Source organism: Apteryx mantelli, chromosome 3 (genome assembly GCF_036417845.1).
Source record: "Apteryx mantelli isolate bAptMan1 chromosome 3, bAptMan1.hap1, whole genome shotgun sequence".
Lineage (NCBI taxonomy): Eukaryota > Metazoa > Chordata > Aves > Apterygiformes > Apterygidae > Apteryx > Apteryx mantelli.
Window position 1 is genome coordinate 68,888,923 of NC_089980.1, and position 19,391 is coordinate 68,908,313.

The 19,391-nt window shown below is 35.8% G+C and overlaps 1 protein-coding gene across 3 annotated transcripts in view; it reads left to right on the forward strand.

The window, feature by feature from the left end:
• SCAF8 (SR-related CTD associated factor 8) overlaps window positions 1-19,391 on the forward strand; it is a 107,992-nt gene that overhangs the window by 22,370 nt on the left and 66,231 nt on the right. For all 3 annotated transcript variants that reach the window (XM_067293590.1, XM_067293589.1, XM_067293588.1), the window contains exons 3-7: window positions 1,590-1,634; window positions 5,811-5,972; window positions 8,486-8,642; window positions 9,679-9,809; window positions 13,233-13,409. In XM_067293590.1, the coding sequence (XP_067149691.1) occupies window positions 1,590-1,634; window positions 5,811-5,972; window positions 8,486-8,642; window positions 9,679-9,809; window positions 13,233-13,409 (672 nt within the window). The remainder of the gene's footprint in view (window positions 1-1,589; window positions 1,635-5,810; window positions 5,973-8,485; window positions 8,643-9,678; window positions 9,810-13,232; window positions 13,410-19,391) is intronic.

Consider the following 19,391-nt stretch of genomic DNA (forward strand, 5'->3'; position numbering starts at 1 on the left):
GTTCATTTTCATAAGTTCCTGGCATACCTTTTCATGTGCGTTGTTCGTAGATTTTATTTTTAATGTTGTTTGGATACAAATGTTCTAAGTTTTAGTGTTAGTGTATTAATTAAAGAATTCTCTTGCCACAAAATAAAATTAATTGTTGAACAGCAATGAAGCAGCAAAAAACAGCACTGTAAGAACAAGGGAGAAAAGTAGTATGCCATTAATGTTAACCATTAAAACAAATGGGAATTCACTGAAAGCAGGATAGGTGAAAAAGAGGAAAAAATAAAAGCAAAAAGGCCATTAATTTAGGCTCTTCCTATCTGCATTTCTCTGCTGAGAATGCAGAGATGTTTTCAGGTTAATGGCATCCATATTGGCACTTTCTGTAGTTCAGAGAAATAGCGGGTCAGTCACAGAAGAATGAAATTCATTGGGTTTCTTAAATAAGAGAAGTCTATGCAAAGTGGAGTCTGTGGGTTGAGACATAATAAAAATATTATACTTTTTTGACAAAAATAGTAACAAATGATTCTATAAATGATTAAATAATATCAAAATATTATATCATCTATTTCACTTGGAAGTCTTAAAATGTTTGAGTTTAAAAAAAAGTTTCACTATTTATTCTGTGATTGAGTAAAGTGAACCTTAGAGACATCATAACCTGTCAAAGTCATGTAAGTTGTAATTCTAATTTTCCAGATATTAACTTGCAACTGTCAGTCCAGTACCTGATCTTCCTGACTGTGCTATTTTCCTTAGGATATTTAATGCTAGAATGATGTACCAGGAATTGAACGTATCCAGTAACTTGAATCTGGGATTGACATATTTTATTTCACAGAAATTAAAATCTTTCCTAAATGTATGTGGAGCCTACTCCAAGTGTAATGTATACCAAGCAATTGTTCCTTTTTGTTACTGCACAACAAACAATGACCATATGCAACGGTCAGGAGAAAACAGAATATAAAGTAACTGTTACATTTGCTCACCCACTGTATTTGAGGTGTGCATTTCAGTGCACCTTATGAGATAATGGAAGAAGGTAGCTCATGCTTCCATTTTTATCTTTTCAATAAAAACATTTAATTGTACAGAGCTTTATCACTATTGCAATGATGTGTAAGATTAAAAAAAGATTCTGAAGAAAAAGTATTTGGTGGATGTGATCTTCCTATACTCGTGTTTTTAGGTTATGAAATGTTTATGTTATTAAAGTGAACTTGGAAAATAAATAAAATATGGTGAAATTATATGCTTACTAACATTGGGCTAACATCTTCAGTCATGTACAGTGAAATAACTATAGGTTTTTGAAGGAGTAATTATATTATTCTCATATCTCCCAGTAAACAAGTACTTACTTAAAAAAAATCCATTTAAAAAAAACTCAGATGACAAGAACAAGTGAGGTTTAGTTTTCCTTATGCCATTAAATACTGTAAGGAAGACAGTGTACTCAGCTGTAGGTATTGAATTGCTGGTTAATCAACCAGAGTTTCTAATTCTGAGTTTACTGTAAGTATTGCATTACTTGAGCAAGTATATGCATTTTCAGGTTTTCTCCTCTGTTGAAATCCTCTTTTATTTTCCAGTTCTACAAACATGTTGTACAGAGTGTTGAGAAATTCATTCAGAAGGTAAGTAAATCACAGGTATTTCTTGTCAGCACACAGAAAAATTCCTCATTTCATATTATGCAGAGTATTTAAGACTGTCATGTTTTTTGCTAGTAATCAGTTCAGCTCATCATAACCCATGGTGCATAAATACAAATACTTTGTGCTCATTTTGTACTTGTGATATACTTTGGTCTGGATGACTGCTGATACAGTCTGTGGACTACTTCTCTGTGTGTATTCATTTAATGTTGAAATAGGCTGTCAGTTAAAATATAGTCCATGTAAACAGCTAACAGCAAAAAAATTGAAAGTGGTTTGTCAAGTGATAGTTGCTTTTGCTTTTCTGCCAGGCTTTTCCATACATTTTAAAGTTGAAGGGAAGATAATCAACCAGTCTCATCATTTGTGTCACATGAGATATAGCATTTCGGTCAGTGGTTCCTGTCAATAACTTAAAACCAAAAAAATTATGGCTAGACTAGCACGACTCTTTGGGAGGATGTGGTATTAACTTAAAGATTCTGAACAACAGAGAATTATATTGCACTTTGTTTTCTTCCAACAGTTAATTGTTCTCGGGTAAAACTTCATTTTACTTCCAGTTGGAAATGTATGGATTCCAACTTGTGATTATTGTCTCCTTGTCTGCATTGTACTGGATTGCTCAGTTGGTCACATTTGTACTGAATTTCTTCTCCTCTTGTAAATAGTAGTAAATTGTGGTCAAATTGCCTCTTTATTTTCTGAAGCAAGCTAAAGAAGTTAGTCTCTTAAAGTTACAGTGTAAGATGCATTCTCCATTCAGTTCTCCAGTACACTAATCAGTCTAGATAGCTCCATGTCATTAACCTGTCTTCTTCCTTAACTGTTGTTCCTTGGTGCCCAGTGTATACTGTGATGTCTTTTGGCAGTAGTTGGATAGTGTGAATGGGGTTCAGCTCCAGCATGGTGTTTTTCACTGTCTGAAAATAGTTCATGAATGAATTATTTAGGTAATAGAAGATTAAGCCTTATATGGAAAAGGTGAGGTAAGCCTGTGTGTCATACCTAAGTTTTGTGGCACTAGTGAAAACTTAGTAGCATACTTTCACCATCATTGCTAGTGTCTTGTCAAATAGTTATCTTTTGGGGCATTGCCTTTGACCTCTTTCTACTTCAGAGGAAAGGGACCAGTATCCCCTGGTCCTTATTTACTATTATGGGTAGACATAGGAGGATGTAAATATGTGTCTGTCATCTTATCCATCTGCACATCTCTGATCAGTACCATTTTGTGGTGTCATATCCTGAAATTAATCCTGAGTTGACTGAGTTCCAAATACTGATATTTAGTTGCAGTGGTTGCTGATTAACTATTCCATATTCAAAGGCAAGAGAGGAGGTTTCTCCTCTGAATGAAGAACTGGCAGTTTGCTGGGAATTGCACTGGTTCTTCCTGACTCTTCCACACACTAGCAGAGTATGGAATATATTTACACATTCTGTGTTCAGTGTCCCAAACTACTTGATAGGGAATGTACTGAATTCTGGATCATTCATTGCTGGTTATAGAGAAGGCAGATCTATGTTGTGATTGATAACCTTGTCTAATGATCCCTCTGCATTAGATGTTTTCCCTTGGTGGGCTTAATAATTCTTTTTTAGTCTTTCATGAATAATTTAATGAGGGCAGTAAATTATTAATAGCATGAAATAGTAAGTTGGTATTTGAGTAGAATCATAGACAAAGAGGTGAAAGCTCTTTTCTAGCTATTAGATGTTTATGGACTGATTTTATGTGTCTGGATGGTTGGATTATTTTTCTGGAAGCGGTCACCTCAAGCTAAAGCTCAGACCAATGAATCTTCCATTAAAATCTGCTATGGACTTGTCCAGAGTGATGTCAGTTCCATCTTAATTAGTTTCTTGTGGGTTCTTTCCTACTCCAGTCATTTCTTTCCTCAAAATTCATCCAAAAAAATTATTGAAACTTCATGTAAAATAATTCTTCATGACATATTTTACGACACTGTGTATCTCACTGGACTATTGTCATCTTGACTGACTCTATGTCTGGCAAGATAGCAATTCAAGGGTCATGTGACTACATTCCATATACAGGGATATTCTGTTGTGAGATAGAAACTCAGATCATTTTTCTAAGTAGCCAAATTTAACTATTATCTTCATATGTAGACATATTCACGAAGTGAACAGTTGGTGTATTACAGCTGTCTTATCTGGGTTTGTGCATACTTAGGTTCACTGTCCCAGTTGTAATTTTACTTCTTTATTTTTTACTTGTATTTTATTTTTATTTTTTATCTGTATTATTGTATTCATTATCATCTTTTCTTATGCTTAGTGTATTCCATGTTTTTAAATACTCCACCTAGCATATTTGCTGAGTTTTCTTACTAAATTTCCATGTTGTTTACTAGTTTGAACATTGTGAAAGATTGTATACATGTATGTTATATATACAGAATACTCTATTTTTGATGATCATTTAGCTAAAATTTAAGTAGCTAGGATACATGAAATTTATTTTCTGAAGACAATATAATACCTCCAGTTGCATTGTAATTTCATAGTTTTAATACAGATTCTTAAAAATAAAGAATGCCATACACATTCTTAGAAATGAAGAATGCCACAACTGTAAACACAGATCTACGTTTACAGCATAAATAAATCCTATATTGAGTTTGCAAATGTTAGCAAGTCAACACTTTTCAAAGCAAAAAAATTATATCTAGGCTCTAATTAAACTGATAGTCTGGAGAGTTTGTTTTTAAACAATTTAGACAATTTTTGTCATGCTAGTATTAAAAAAAATAAAAAGCAAAGGCAAAATTGGCTTTGTGTACCAAAGATTTCCTTTATACCTGAAGCAATAGGTTTATGTTTAGAAACTTTCGCCTTCTCTCTAAGTTGTGTTAATAATAGAGGTGAAGATAATTTGAAATAGCTAGTCTGTATGTACCACCTCATATGGAAAACTCAAGAATGAAGTTACAGTCAGTCCTATTTAACATCTTTTTATTAATGACCTGAAAGAAGGAATAAATGGCACACTGAGGAGGAAGCTATACATACCGAGGAAAGAGAAATAATATATAAGGACCTAGCAAGATGGAAAAAAAAAAAAAAAAGTAGAAGGTGACAAAATAAAATTCTGCTTGGAGAAGAGGTAAATTAATACATTTGAAAATATGATCTGCAATATACACTAAATGCAAGGGAGAAACCTGGGAGGATGTGATGCTCCTAGACTGGGTTCTGCATTAGAGATAATGAATTTACAGTGTTACATAATACATTTTTAGACTGTCCAGACCAGAGAGGGAAGGGGTGTACTTTCTCGTGTTTTCCATGATATCCTGTGTGATAAGAGTGTGTAGCCAGTGGTCATAAAGTAAATCCACATCATAGTATATTCCAGTGATGATTTCATTGTAGTTCTGTACAACTTTTCATTCTGTCTTTAAACTGATTGCAGTAGTCTGATGCAATTTTTTGGAATTAAAAGACCAAGATTTCAGCTATAATTGTTACCTAGGTAAAATTACCTAAGTAATTAGAATTGCAGTTGGAACACATGTGCTTTATAAATACTATGCTGTTTGTAAATTTATGTCTGTAAATTTTCCACAGTTTTAAAATAAGCATCATCAGTATATTCTCAACCAAACAGGTGCCCATGTAAATACCTTCTTGTACAAGGGGAGCATATAGCACACACTACTTAGTGATTCAAAATAAAGTTAACCTTTTGACTTAGATAATCAAGAAGGAGAAAATATTTTGAATAATGTTTCTGTCAAGTTCCAGTGTACTACTTAGAATTTTTTCATGCTTTGTGCTGTTCTACCTCATTTAAAATAGTGGTGCATTTTAAAAGAATACACAATTCATGTGCTAGATTTTGATAGCTAGAGTCTAAGAAGTTCATTTTTTTAGTGGTAGGAAATTGATTTTACACCGTTTACATATTTTCAAAATATGCAAAAATGCTATAAATTGAACATTAAAGCTTAGATATTTCTGTCTGAGACAGTTTGATACTTCAGGAGCAACTTATAAGATAGAGAACATTTTGCTGATACCTTGAGTCATTTAAAAATTGTAGTGGACTGTCCATATTTGCTCTTAGGTGTTAATGGTTTGTGTTATTTTTCACATGTGCGTATTTTAAATTTTCATTCTTTGTAGTGCAAACCAGAATACAAGGTGCCTGGTCTCTATGTCATTGACTCCATTGTGAGACAGTCCCGACATCAGTTTGGGCAAGAAAAAGATGTGTTTGCCCCAAGATTCAGCAATAACATCATCAGCACTTTCCAGAACTTGTATCGTTGTCCTGGGGATGACAAGGTAAACCATTTACTCTTCTTCTAATCTAAACAGTCTTTAATATATTATCTGTTAAAAGTAAATTTTAACTCACTTTTTGCTTACTACAGTGAACCTGATTATAGACTTCTCTTTATGCATTTATATATATTTCTTTTAATTTTGCTTGTCTCAGTGGAGTCATGGAGCGAGATGCATCCAGCTACATTAAAAGGGGTCTTTCCATAAGGTTTTCAAGAAGACTCAGTGAGTGGTAGTAAGATATTTTGAAGGGGAGAAATTAAACAGGCATTTGGTAGGACAGGGAAGTGTTGTCAGTCTTCTGTTCTCTTCCCTTTTTCACTGAGAAAATGAATGAGCAGGTTTTTTAGTGTTAAGGAATAAGTATCTTTCTTGATAGCAGTATATTCAGTGCAAGCTAGTGTGTTTTGCTCTGCAGCAACAGTAGAAAAGCAGCAAAGTGTCTTTAAAGTTATCTTTCTTTTGGAGCTAAAACAACAGTTGAGTAAGTTCTAAGTTGATTACTTTGACCCAACAGCTCAGCTGATCCCTTGGACCACAGTAGTCAAGATTGCTACCAGATTATCTTTACGCAATTTGAGATTGGTTGGGAATAGCAGAAGGTGCAGACAGTTTAACTTCCTTTGTTTTTGTCACAGTGATTTTACAATAGCTGGAGTGTCTTAATATTAGCACATTGAAAAATTACAAAATGATGGGAAATGCCAAGGGCATCATCTCCACATATATTTGTGTGATGCAGTTATTAAATCAAGTGGTAGGTGAGGCAGGAAAATGCGAGAAGAGAAAGACTGCTTATTCTTAGGACAGTTAAATGCCATCCTGCAGCTGCATTTTTCAGTCACTGATCTGAAAACCAAAGGCATCCATGAAAAGTGACTAAGGCAAGTTCAGCCACTGCATGCCTCCTGTAACTGCCTTAGGATTCCTGCCTTTGTATGGGGGTTAGGACCTCTACAAGAAAATATGTCAGGATCTGCAAATTAAAATTAGTTGAAAAACTCTAGCATGGATATCTGTCTTGTTTTCTGCAGTGGAGTTCTGAGGTGCTGCTGAACCGATTAAGCTAAATGACATTTTTCCAATCTGGTTTTAAGTGTGTCTGAATGATCAAATTGTGCTACTTCTGTTCCGTGATGTTTTTAAATATATATAGGTGTGAACTTCTGACAGTTAACCTAAATTTTTATTCAATTAATTGTATTCCTTAAGCAGTATTAGTTTGTTTTGTATAATAATAAATATTTAGCTTACTACTCAGGGAAATCTAGTAACACAAAGATAATTTGTCCTGTTCAAGAGTGCAAGGATGGCTACAAGTACTCGTTTACATCTGGCTTTAAAAGATATCATAGTAAATTTATTGTTAGGTGAGAAATAGTTCCGTTTATCCTGTCATTTAATGCTTCTCTGATATCTCAGTGCATGAGAACTAATGTATTACATTACAGGTGTTTGATGTGAAAAAGGATAGTGTTCGATAAAACATAAAAGTCTGTTTATGGTCTGTAAAGCTCCCGTTGGTTTCTTTCTAGGGTATTTTTCACTTCACCTAGGGAAAATACATTTTGCAATCTGAAATCTTGCTGATGTGTTGCATATGGGTTCAGTATTATAGGGAAGACTGACTGCTGTGGAAGTAGTTCTACCATATATCTGACCCAGCAAAAAATTGTTCTAATTATTAAAGATATCAAAATCTTGCCATTGGGTAATAATAAAGCTTAGAAGAGAAAAAATTTGGGAGCAGATCAAAACAAGGTTGGAATGGAAATGTATTTGCAGCTAGAACAATGAGTTACCTTTAATAGAGTTGTATAAAGACTTAATTTTGATTTTCTTTCCCCATGATCCACATTTTTATATATTACTATGTGATTATAACTGGATGGGAATTGTATTCCAGTTTAAACTTTTAAATTCTTCACTTTATCAAGAAATAATGTAAGAAACATGGCCTTTATTTTTAGAGGACTTGTGAAATATTGAGCTTTTACTTTTCTATAGAAGTAGTTAGTAGTCTTATTAGAATACGTCCATTTTTCAATTGGTGCATGGGTAAACCAGAATTACATTAATATGTTGACCATAAAAATATAGGAGGAGACTAAAAATTCCCTGTTTTAATTATTAGTAATTCTTTAAAATCTTTCCTTAAAATTATTTTCCTTCCATAGCACCTTTCAAGAGTAAAGATATAAAGGACCCAGATATACTGGCTTTGTTTTGTTTTGTTTTAATCTATTTGATTTTCTGTGGAGAGAAGGCAATGTCACTGTGTGCATAGTGTGTCCTCACTATTCCCTAGGTATCCTGTATAAGTCAGCCTCAGGACTGTGGGTTAGATGTCTTTGGTGTGATCTAGTATAACTATTCCTATGTTTCTTACTGTTTGTAACCAAAAGGTACTTAAATCTAGACATACTAATATTGCCAGTTGTTAATTCCATAATTGATAATAACAAGAAATAGAATCTTGACTCAGATCTTTTGTTATCCTTTCTTCATTTTAGAGTAAAATTGTTAGAGTGCTAAATTTATGGCAGAAGAATAATGTGTTCAAGAGTGAAATTATTCAGCCTCTCTTGGATATGGCAGCAGGAATTCCTCCTCCAGTTGTGACCCCAGTCTTGCCCAGCACTACAGCTGCTATGAGCAACAATACACCAGGTAAACAAAAATAGGCTAAGAGCCTACTCTGAATTAAACACTTGTGTCAGCCTTGGTATGTTGACTGTCAACATGCTGAAAAATCTCACTGGTTTCCTTTAGACAGCTAGAAGTAAATGTATCCAGCATTCACATCAAAGGAAATAGTAAAAACAAGAGCTAATCTATTGTGTTTACTTTCCAACTATGTATTTTTAAATATTTTCAGATTCTGTAAAAGTGCAGTAAGCATAATTTTACACTTGAAAGTCAGAACAGTAGGTCATTGACAGAGTTAAAACCAAAATAATACTAATAAAATCTCGGTTTAATAGTGGTGCCACAATTGAGAGAAAAGCTTACTGAAGTTCACTGTATCACAGTCACATGAAAGACAAATCCATCCGTTTTTAGTAGAATCCTCAAGGCTCTGCCTGAGGATAAAACGCAAGAGTCCAGTGAGTTCACAAGTTACTGGCTATCTCACGGACATTTCTGAATAGATTGGTAACAATTGTCATTTGATATGTCTTGCTTCTGTTGAATGGTTTGGATTACTGTGTGAAACCTATTTAGGTTTCTTGACATTCTCCTATATTTTGCATTCATCAGTGTTTTTCTTCGTAGTTCCCACAAGTCAGCAGCAGGAAGAACTGTGAACTACACTTGCACAATGTTTTTGAGTAATCCTGCTGCTTGAGGAATGCTGATTGAAGTTTGTGTTCATCCTGTGTGTGTGTGTGTGTATGTGAGAACAATGTTTTCAGCTGGTGTTAATACAATGCCTTTCTCGGTATTTAATAATTGGCAAGAAAATATATGCATCTTTTATTTTTTATTTCTTTTAATTTAATTTAATTCTTTCCTGGAAAGATTATGGTATCTTTATCATTTGATTTCTTGCTGTCCATAAATCTTTCCTATAAAATAACAGGAGTGTTTGTGTCTAGTTTGTTATTTTATACAGTATTCTTTAAAAAATAAAAAAAAAAAAAAAAGTTATCTTTAACTCTATATGTTAAAAGTATTTTGGCATATTGTATTTTCTCTTTTTCAGGAACACCTGTGACTCCAGTTACTCCAGCCAATGTGGTGCAGAGTTTACCTGATCCCTGGGTATCTCAGATTGCTAATACAGATACACTTGCTGCTGTAGCACAAATTTTACAAAGTCCCCAAGGCCAGCAGGTAAATATTTTGTAAGCAGTTGCACTGTACACTGTTTGCCCTGTGTCTTTAGCTACACTTAAGGGAAAACAGGTTTCATGAATTTCTCTTAGTTTTGTGTCCAGTACCCATGTTAATTATCCCATAAGGTTGTTCATCAGAAGTACGTTCCAGGTAAACCACTTAAAGCTTCCTATTACCTTTTGTAAAACCCTGTTGGTTCCTTAAAAGTATCCCAGAATGTGACTTCAGGTACTGGAAAAAGCCGAGCTTCAATACATACAATTTCTTCTGTGTATAGTATTGGAGACAAATCAAGCAAGAGCAGTATTAAGATTTCATGGATATAGTTCTGAAATAGAATGCCATTTTAAGCCCATTTCTCTGCTAGATGCCTCCTTGAAGCTAAACTATGCACAGAATTTAGTGAGAGTATACTCATTGTGGAAATATGTTGTGTGTTGGTTCTTTTCTTTATCTTGCATTTAGCTTTAAATACAGTTTTTATTTTGCAACATTCAAAAATAAGATCTTCATTTAGAAGAAGTGATTAATTCTTGTGTTCCACAGTTTCCAAACGTTCGACTCAGTAAAGTGGCTGCATGTGCAGAACTTGGGATGGCCCAAGTCTAGGTCTGGCACTTTGATTTTTGTTTGGACTGTAGTTATTGGCTGAGGCATAGGATGTACCTGTTTAGTACCTGATAGGGTATGAAAAAAATACTATGCATGTAAATCGGGAGCAGCCACCAGTGAGCTGTTGTGAAGCACTGATTCGGGCAGCAGCAACTTCTTTGCTTAAGTGAGATGGTTTTACAGTGTTCAGCTAAGAAGTGTCATCTGTAATTGTTCATAAGCCATGTGCAGGCAGTTTTTTAATTAGATCACACCAAGCAAAATTGATAGGGTCATTGGAAAGGAGAGCAGGAAGAGTTTGTGGGATACTTCATGAAGTGTGGAACAAAGATAGTGGAACCGCGCTTAAGCAGAGGAGGGATGTAAAGTGAGAAGACGAAATACAAGGGAAGTTAGTAAGGTAGTTTTAAAAATTGTTAGCTAGAGGAAAAAAATAGGAAAAATATTTTAAAATTAGGAAGAAGCAGAGGAGAAAGATAAAAATTAATGAAAATGAGACAGGAATTACAGTTTTGAAGACAGCAGGTCACAAAAAAATCACATTTGCATATTTAGCTCAAAAGGGTAAAATGAGAAAGAAAATGGATTTAGGGGGAGAGAAAAGATGGGCCCAAGAAAAGTATGGAGACAGACTGCATACACAAAGATATGTGCATATAGATCTTTAGGATTTGTAGATGAACTGCAACATTTGCTTCCATCCCCTTTCCATCTCTTTTTTTTCTTCCTGTTCTCCAAGTCACTTCCTTTCCCATAAGCTCCAGCCAAAGTACTTGATTTCATCTATAGGTTGTGTTTTATGGGTGAGAAGAATGCATGCAGGTAAGATGAGAGTCTAGATACAGGAAAGGTCAGAAGGAAGGGAGGTGTGACCAACAAGAATATGGAAGCGTTTGGAATGGTGACCATCCAGGATTTTCCCACTCTAGGGCTTCCATCTCTGCTTCTTCAGTTTGATTCCTTCCTACACAGAGCAACATAGAGCAAGGTGGACCAGCCATATTTGCTTATCTTTTATGGATCAACCAAGAAAGGTGTATGGGGGGCAGTTCTTCAGCTTTGTCTCTTGCAGTAATCACTAAAAGCTCTTCTGGTGGAGTAAAAAAGTAACAAGCATTTTCAGAGGCTTTGCTGGATAAAGAGTCTGAATAACTCATTTTAAAGAAGACTTGCTTCTCAATGTCAGAGGCTGTCTCTAAAACAATCTTTGAAAAAGGTCATACTTTTTTGATGCAATGTTGAAGAGAAGATGAACCTAATCAGCTTATGCAGACTTTCTAGTGAGCCCTAGCAATAAGGGAGTAATCCCAGAAACTTGAACCCTAAAAGAGCTCGATGTTGAACTCCCTGAAGAGATTAAATATGAATTTGAAGATAATCAGGGACTTACTTGAGCATAGTTTGGACTATCTGGATCTGCCCAACCTTTATCCAGAAATATCCAACGAAAAGGCTTCAGGGGCTTACCTCGTGGAAGTATTAAAGGACTGCTTCCTCTAATTCTGAGGTACTTTATCAGGGCTTCTCCATAGGGATAATATCTTTTTCTTGTGCATTAAGATAAATCTGTACAGTTTTATGGGGGGATCTCCATTTAAAAGATGTATAGATCTCCACATGAAAATGTTAGCCTTGCTTTCCTCAGTGGCACAACTCCTTTTAAAAAGTTACATACAAATAGTAAGCCAGGATAAGGAAAATATGAGATACCAAACAGTTGGATGGTGCATTTGTTTTAAAAACCCTTAGAGGAAGATGTATTACTTTTCTTTATTTTCCTCCTCTAGATATGTAGGAGGAAACTCTTAGGGCATCCTGATATACTCTGATCAAATATTTTAGTTTCCATTCCAGTAGATTCACTGAGCTTTTGAAAATTCTTTCTCTGCTGATGTTTACTACTTACTCCAGTAGAATACTAGACTTCTCCTGGGTTGCACAGTGGGGTTGTTAAAATAAAGTTTTTACATCTGCCTTCTGGCATTCCCCATACTTTGTTCTTTAAATCAGAAAACTGTGGATGCAGCCATTTGCTGTATTGTTCTTTGCCACAGTGGATGGAGGAGTTTGGGGTTGTTGCTGTACTTTATCTTGCCCCAGAGCTGCTTCTTCTCATTCGACATTGTATCTCCTGAACTGTTCTAGGTAATTTTTATCGTAAGATAGTGCTATACAGAACCCAGCATCTGTGCCATTGCAAGAAGTCAGATTATATTCCCAATTTATGCTAATTTGCTTTTTATGGTTTTGTTGAAATGGCTGGAGTTGCACTCTGTCAGTTCAAACCTGAGTTTCAGCATGAGATTTTCCTTGTGACTAATCCAGAGACACTAGTGCAAACTCTTAATATAGACATTTTGCATCAGCTTAAAGTGGAGCTTGCAACAGTGTAATTATTTTCTCTGTAAAAATGTTGCTACATCATACAGATTTTCCTAATATAGGTGAGGCCCATAGGAAGCTGGAGTAGGCTAACATATTTTTCAGGTCAGAAGGAATCAAACTGGAGAAACAGAAGAGGGGGAACCCTAGAAAGCAGGAAATCCTGAGTGGTGACTGGTCATCATGCAACCTGTCAGAGCAAGTTAGGAGGAAGAAGCATCTGCATGTCTTGTCAGCCACAGAAAACAAATTAGCCAGTAAGTGGGAACATAATTTGCCATAACTGAAAACAGATTAAGATGAAATAATAGCCAGAGGTTAGATAATACTTCATTCCTGAGGTTTTTTTCCTAATTGGAGGGGGAAAAGACTAGTTTAATTTTTTTGCTTAATTTTCTTGTTTAATGCAGTTGTCCTCTCTTTCAGCTTCAGCAGTTAATACAGACACTGCAGATACAACAGCAGAAACCTCAGCCTTCGCTACTTCAAGCCCTGGATGCTGGTCTTGTTGTTCAGTTACAGGCCCTCACTGCACAACTTACAGCTGCAGCTGCTGCTGCCAACACACTTAATCCACTGGAACAGAGTGTCTCTTTTAATAAGGTAGAAGTAGAGTAATAGAAGTTTGAAGAAATATTTATTGTTAAAATGTATGTGTGTGGGAAAGAATCTTCTTTTGGATTTCACTGTCTAAATTTAGAAGTTTTAAAAATACATGAATATACTATAAAGTGCTTTATCTTGAAAAATCCAAAAAATTGTCTAGAGAGAATTGTATAAATGAAAATACATAGTCTTGTATGAGTTTAAAGCTAGATAACATTTATATGAAGTTGGATTTAATTTAGCAAAGTTAAGCCATTATGTGTTTTTTCCCCCTTTATAACACAGCAGGGAAGAGGAGCTCAGATTAGCTGCACATAGAGGAAAATTGAGTGTGTCTTATGTCCTCCACTTCCTGTGTATATGACATAAAGTAGGAAATGATTTCTTAAGACATAATGAAAGGGAAACATGTAGAAATGTATATACCCTGTTTTCCCAGAAGATTAAAGGGTTATTGGACTTACAATTTTCTTACATTATAAGTGCCAAAAATATTACTAATTTTAGCCACAAAGTGATAGTGAGTGAAAAAGTAAGTTCATGACTAGCCAAGTGACACTTCTATAAGGATGTCAGAAACAAAAAATAAACCCTTTAAGTAATTTTGTGTGTATTGCAAAGTATGTATCTATATTAAAAATAAATAAAAGTAGGGAATGCAGGAATCCAAGAGGAAAGCTAATACAGTTCAAGGCCAGGTGGAAATAACCATGCTGGTAATATGTAATATTAGCTACAGTATTAGCAGTTGAATATCAGCTAGAATATGAAGGAAGAACTTCTACTCAAGGTACAGAAATATGTTGTTTCAGTATCTTTGGGAAAAAACAGCTTGTGAGTCAATAACCTCTGTAAGATTGTCACTGAGTCAAAAAATAAGAAGTCAGAGAAGCAAAACATCTTTTTTTTTTCTTCTTTCTTTTTTCTGGACAGTCTCTTTTCTGGCAATGATCTGGCCTGAATTTGATGTGTGCTGCGTCTAAAGTTGCAGACCAATTTCTCTTAAATTTCTAGAAGTTGGTGCGTTAAACTCAAGTCTTTGAAATAACAGAGTCGTCATTACTGGTGAAAGTAATACAGCTGTAAAAATAACCGAGGACAAAAATATGGCCTTTACTGATGCTGTAGTGCAACTGTAACCATCTACTAGAATAGCTTATAATCACAGGGAATGAATGGATCAGTAATAGGGACTGCCTTAATTTATAGGTACAAAACACAATAAAAAGCACATGGTTGTATTGTGTTTTTATTCCACAGACTTGAATTCCAGCATTTATGTGGATAGGTGTACTAATAGGTGCAGCTGTCTTGAATGTTGGAGAGGTTAACTGGAGCAAATTGAAGGAGTTGGCATTGGGCTGGCTGAGATGTTTATGTACCTTGTGAGAGTTCAGCCTGAAGTTCTTTAGTTTATGGCAGTAATAGTATACAGGAGTCTTTTTGTCATGAAAGTTCTCAGCAGAGTGAATGTACACGATTGTGATTTCTGGGACTCTGAAGGTAAGTGTTGCAGAAGGAATTCTTGTGCAGGAGTGGAAATGTGATAAACTGCAAGCTCTTGGTGGGCTTATAGTGTTGATTTGTTGTTCCGGGAAGCTGGGGAAGAGTCCTTGTGTTTACGACATGTGATCTGTACCTCATTTCTGCACTGGAGTAGTGTTAGGTTTTAATACATTTCAAGTTCCTTGTTCAGTGTTCTGTAGCATCTCTATGAATAAAGTGGTAATGTATATCTTATTAGTCCATTGAGGCTTTACTCAAAGATTGTTTAGGTTGCATTGCAGAGACAGCATGTACTTTTAGAATGTTTGCTCTTTTTTGTGACATTGCTGTTACCATACCTATTTTCTCCTTTTTCCATGGCTTGAGGATTTGCAAATCTGGCTATTTGAGAAGTATATAAGGTATTAATGGGCAATCTTAATTTTTGCAGTGAAAAGTTCGGGAGATAGTTATTTTCCCTTTTTTTTTTTTTTTTTTTAATAGTTTCTTAGTGCTGATATCTGCAACCCAACTCCCTCTCCCCAGTAGCTGAACAGCATGAGTCATAATGATATTCTATTTACTAGAGTCTTTCCTTCCATTTCATTATATAATTATTAATAATTTTTCTACTAGTTATGGCAGCCTTAATAAAAGAAGTGCTAAAAAGGCAGTGTTTTGTAAAATGTATCTACATCAGTATTTTAGTTTGAGTTAGCATTCCAAAAAAAAAAAAAGTTAAGTGGATTTTTTTAATGGGGGAATGCTTTGCTTCCTCACTCCAAATCTTTGTTAGTGATCTCCAAGGATGCTCTGAAGTTCCAGGGTTTTAATATGTGTTTTAGAGAACTTGCAGTAATAGTTTTATATTTAACACAAAATGCCTCAATTACAAGTGAAGTTACTGCCAGAGATACAAGTATCAAAAAGTGGGTGTCAGAACAGAACAAGAAACAACAACGCTATATTGTTAGCAACTTTTGTTTGAGCACCAAATGTACACTTGCTTAATCCCTGGGGTTAGGGTGTACAAATGTTCTTGTCTTTAGAAGAAAATAAGATGGCAACAACTTTCTTATAACAACAGAGTTATAGACAAATGACCCTTGTTTTAACAATAAATACAATTTCTGTAAGTGAAAATTTTGTCTCAACAATTTTGTGTCAAAACAGAAAATGAAAGAGAACCAGTTAATATACATTCTTTGACTTCTCAGAAAGCCTTCTACTTCAACAGTTCTTCATAAGAGACTGAAAAATAAAGTAAATAAGATGATGAATTAAAGTATTTCACAGGAGAAATATGCATATTTAATTATCCGGAGGAAGGAGGTAGAAAAGTCTTTGGACTAAGATCAGTCTTGTGAAGACAAAAGGACTTTGAAGAGCTAGGGTGTATGGTTATCAGGCAGCACCTAAAGGTCGAAGTTGATGAGTCCTATTTGACGTACATTGTGAAAGAAGCAATTGAACAGGTTGTGTACTTTTCTGGTTACAGAATAATTGAACGTTATTTTACATAATATAATCAAAATTGCTTGTTAGTGCTCAGCAACAATTATAACTTCCTTTAGATACTTTTCCAAAAGGTAAGCAAGTAAGTAGGTGAAGAGGAGGAGTTCACTGACAACCGTTGTCAAAAAAGGCTAAAAGGTCAACCTAGGGAACTGCAAGCTGGTCAGCCTCACTTAGGTTCCTGGAGCCAGTCTTCCTGGGACACGTTTCTGTGCCTGTGAAGGAAGAGAAGGTGATTGGGAACAGTCAGCATAGATTTACCAAGGACAAATCATACCTAACCAATCTGATTGCCTTAGATGATAACTGAATGACTGAATTAGTGGATGAGGGGAGAATAGTGGGTGTCATCTGTCTTGACTTTAACAGGGCTTTTGACATTCTCTCCCACAATATTGATATATCCAAGTCAGGACATTACAGGTTGCATGGGTGGACACCTGGATAGATTAAAAAAAATGAGCTGGATAATCAGGGTAGTGATTGATGGGTCATACTTTACCTGTAGATCAATAGCAAGTGGAATACCACAGGGATCTATCCTGCAACCTGTCCTGTTTAATATCTTGGTCAAAGAGCTGGAGGAGGCAGAGTACGCTCTCGCCAAGTTTGCAGACAACACCAGACTGGGGGGACCTGTTGATGTGCTAGAGGACAGAGCTGCCATCCTGGGAAACCTAGACAGGTTGGAGGAATGGGCCGACAAGAACCTTATGAAATTCAGCAAGGCCAAGTGTAAGGTGCTGCACGTGGGAAGGCAGAGCCCCCTGCAGCAAGGCAGGTTTGGCATGACTGGGGAGAGCAGCTCTGCTGGGAAGGCCCCAATGGTGTTGGCAGACAGGGAGCCCATGCCTGCAGATGCCCTGGCCGCAAAGAGGGCCAGCAGCATCCGGGGCTGTAGGAACAGGAGTGTGGCCAGGAGGTTGAGGGAAGTGATCATCCCCCTTCACTCAGCAGTCGTTGGACTGCATTTACAGTACCATGTCCAGTTTTGGACCTTCCAGTACAGGAGAGATGACAAACTGGAGTGAGTTCAGTGGAGGTCCACCAAGATGGTCACAACTGGAGCACTCAACCAGTGAGGAGAGGCTGAGGGAGCTGGACCTGTTCAACCAGGGGAAGAGGTGGCTTTTGCGGGGGGAGGGATCTCACAGCAGCCCCCCAGCACTACAGGGAGATCAGCAAGAAAGTGGAGCAAGGCTCTTCAGAGCAGTGCATGGCAGGAGAACAACAGACAGCAGGCAGAAGTTGAAATGAGAGTTTCAGACTGGATACAAGGAAAACCTTTTTCCCTATGAGGACAGTCAAGCAGCAGGACAGGTTACCCAGGGAAGCTGTCATCTCTGTCCTAGGAAGTTCTCAAGACCCAACTGGATAAAGCCCTGAGTGACCCGTTCTGAGCTCACAGCTGACCCTGCTTTGAGCAGGGGATTGGACTGAGACTTCTTGAGGTGCCTTCCAACCTGAATGATCCTGTGATTCTAAAATATGTAAGGAATGGAGAGTAAAGATGTTTTGATCTAATGGAACTTGATGAAGTATTCTTACCTGAGATAAAGTGACTAATACTGAAAATTTTAAGAAAGATGCAGCAGCAAAATGAAAGAATCTAGAGAGTCATGAAAGCAGTCATTAGAAATATTGAGTAGTTTCTGTAGAAAAGACTAAAAAGACTCTCACAATTGTTTAGTTTAGAGAGTGGAGGAGGATAGACTGTAATGACTGAAGGCAGTGTCCAAAGGTGTGTGGCAAATGTTCTGAGCTGGCAAACGTTAAAAAACAAACAAACAAACCCCCCAGCTTTTATGATACATAAGCAGTTTGAAGCTTAATTCTGTTTCCATGGTACAGTGACAGTAAATTGGACAACAAATATAAATATCACTGAAAGATACTTCTGTTGAATATATAGGTATCTACTTTCTTTTTAAAATCTCTAATTTTAATAAATTTGGCAGTTCTTCATATCCTTTTTCTTTGTTTTCAAGGTCTTGAGCATCCGTAGTATCTTGTAATAATAAATTGCACAAGGTAATGAGCATTGTGTGAAAAATTATTTTATCAGCATCAAATATGTTTATTTTCTGATTTTGCTGGATGACCTTATCCTTATTGTAAAGGGAAGTGCTTGATTAACCTCACCTGTACCTCTGTGTCCTATTCCTTTTATTCACATTTCTAAAGAGAATAGTCCTGATTCTTTAGAGTAATTTTGTTTGTTTCCTTTGTAATAAAAAGCTTTTTTCATGTCTTTAATCATTCCCGTTGCTTTTTCTGAACATATTCTATTCTTAGGTAGTTAAAGTAACAGGTGTAGCACTCATGGAAAGTTCTATAGTTTTACATGTGTATGCTAAGTATCCTAATGTTTCATTTGCCTTTAATTTCTTTTACTTAGTTGTACAGAGCATTTAAGATATTCCGTTAAGATTTATTTTAAGATTAAGGTATTTTAGTTCAAATCTTTCCCTTTTATGCCTACTATTTTATATTTATGAAAAGCATATTTAAATGGAAACCATGCTGCACATCTGTTTATCTTGGCTTGAAGTTCTTTGCTTTCTCTGGTACCAATTTACCTAAATACATTTTTTCTTGTCTTCAGTCATTGACTTCTTTCCATTTGATCCCTTCCTTAGGTGATTAATATTTAAATAGTGCATATTCTGTTATTTTCCTTTCTACTTTGTCATGATGGAAAGCATATAACTATTAATAACTATTTATAGATGAGATTGGGCATTTTTCTCAAATGCATACTGTAGCTCAGAGAAGCAGCATTTTGCAGATGAAAATAACATTCTAACAGTAGGAAATGAATGAAAAAAGAAGACCACTTTCTCTTAAAGTTTAGTTGATAAAAGTTAGTTGATAAATTGAGGTGCGTATGGTGCAAGTCCAGGATTTTAGCATTCCTTCTCCCATGAGATTGGTGATCTGTGTCTCTGCTGTGTTTTCTCAAAGATGTATTCAGTCCTG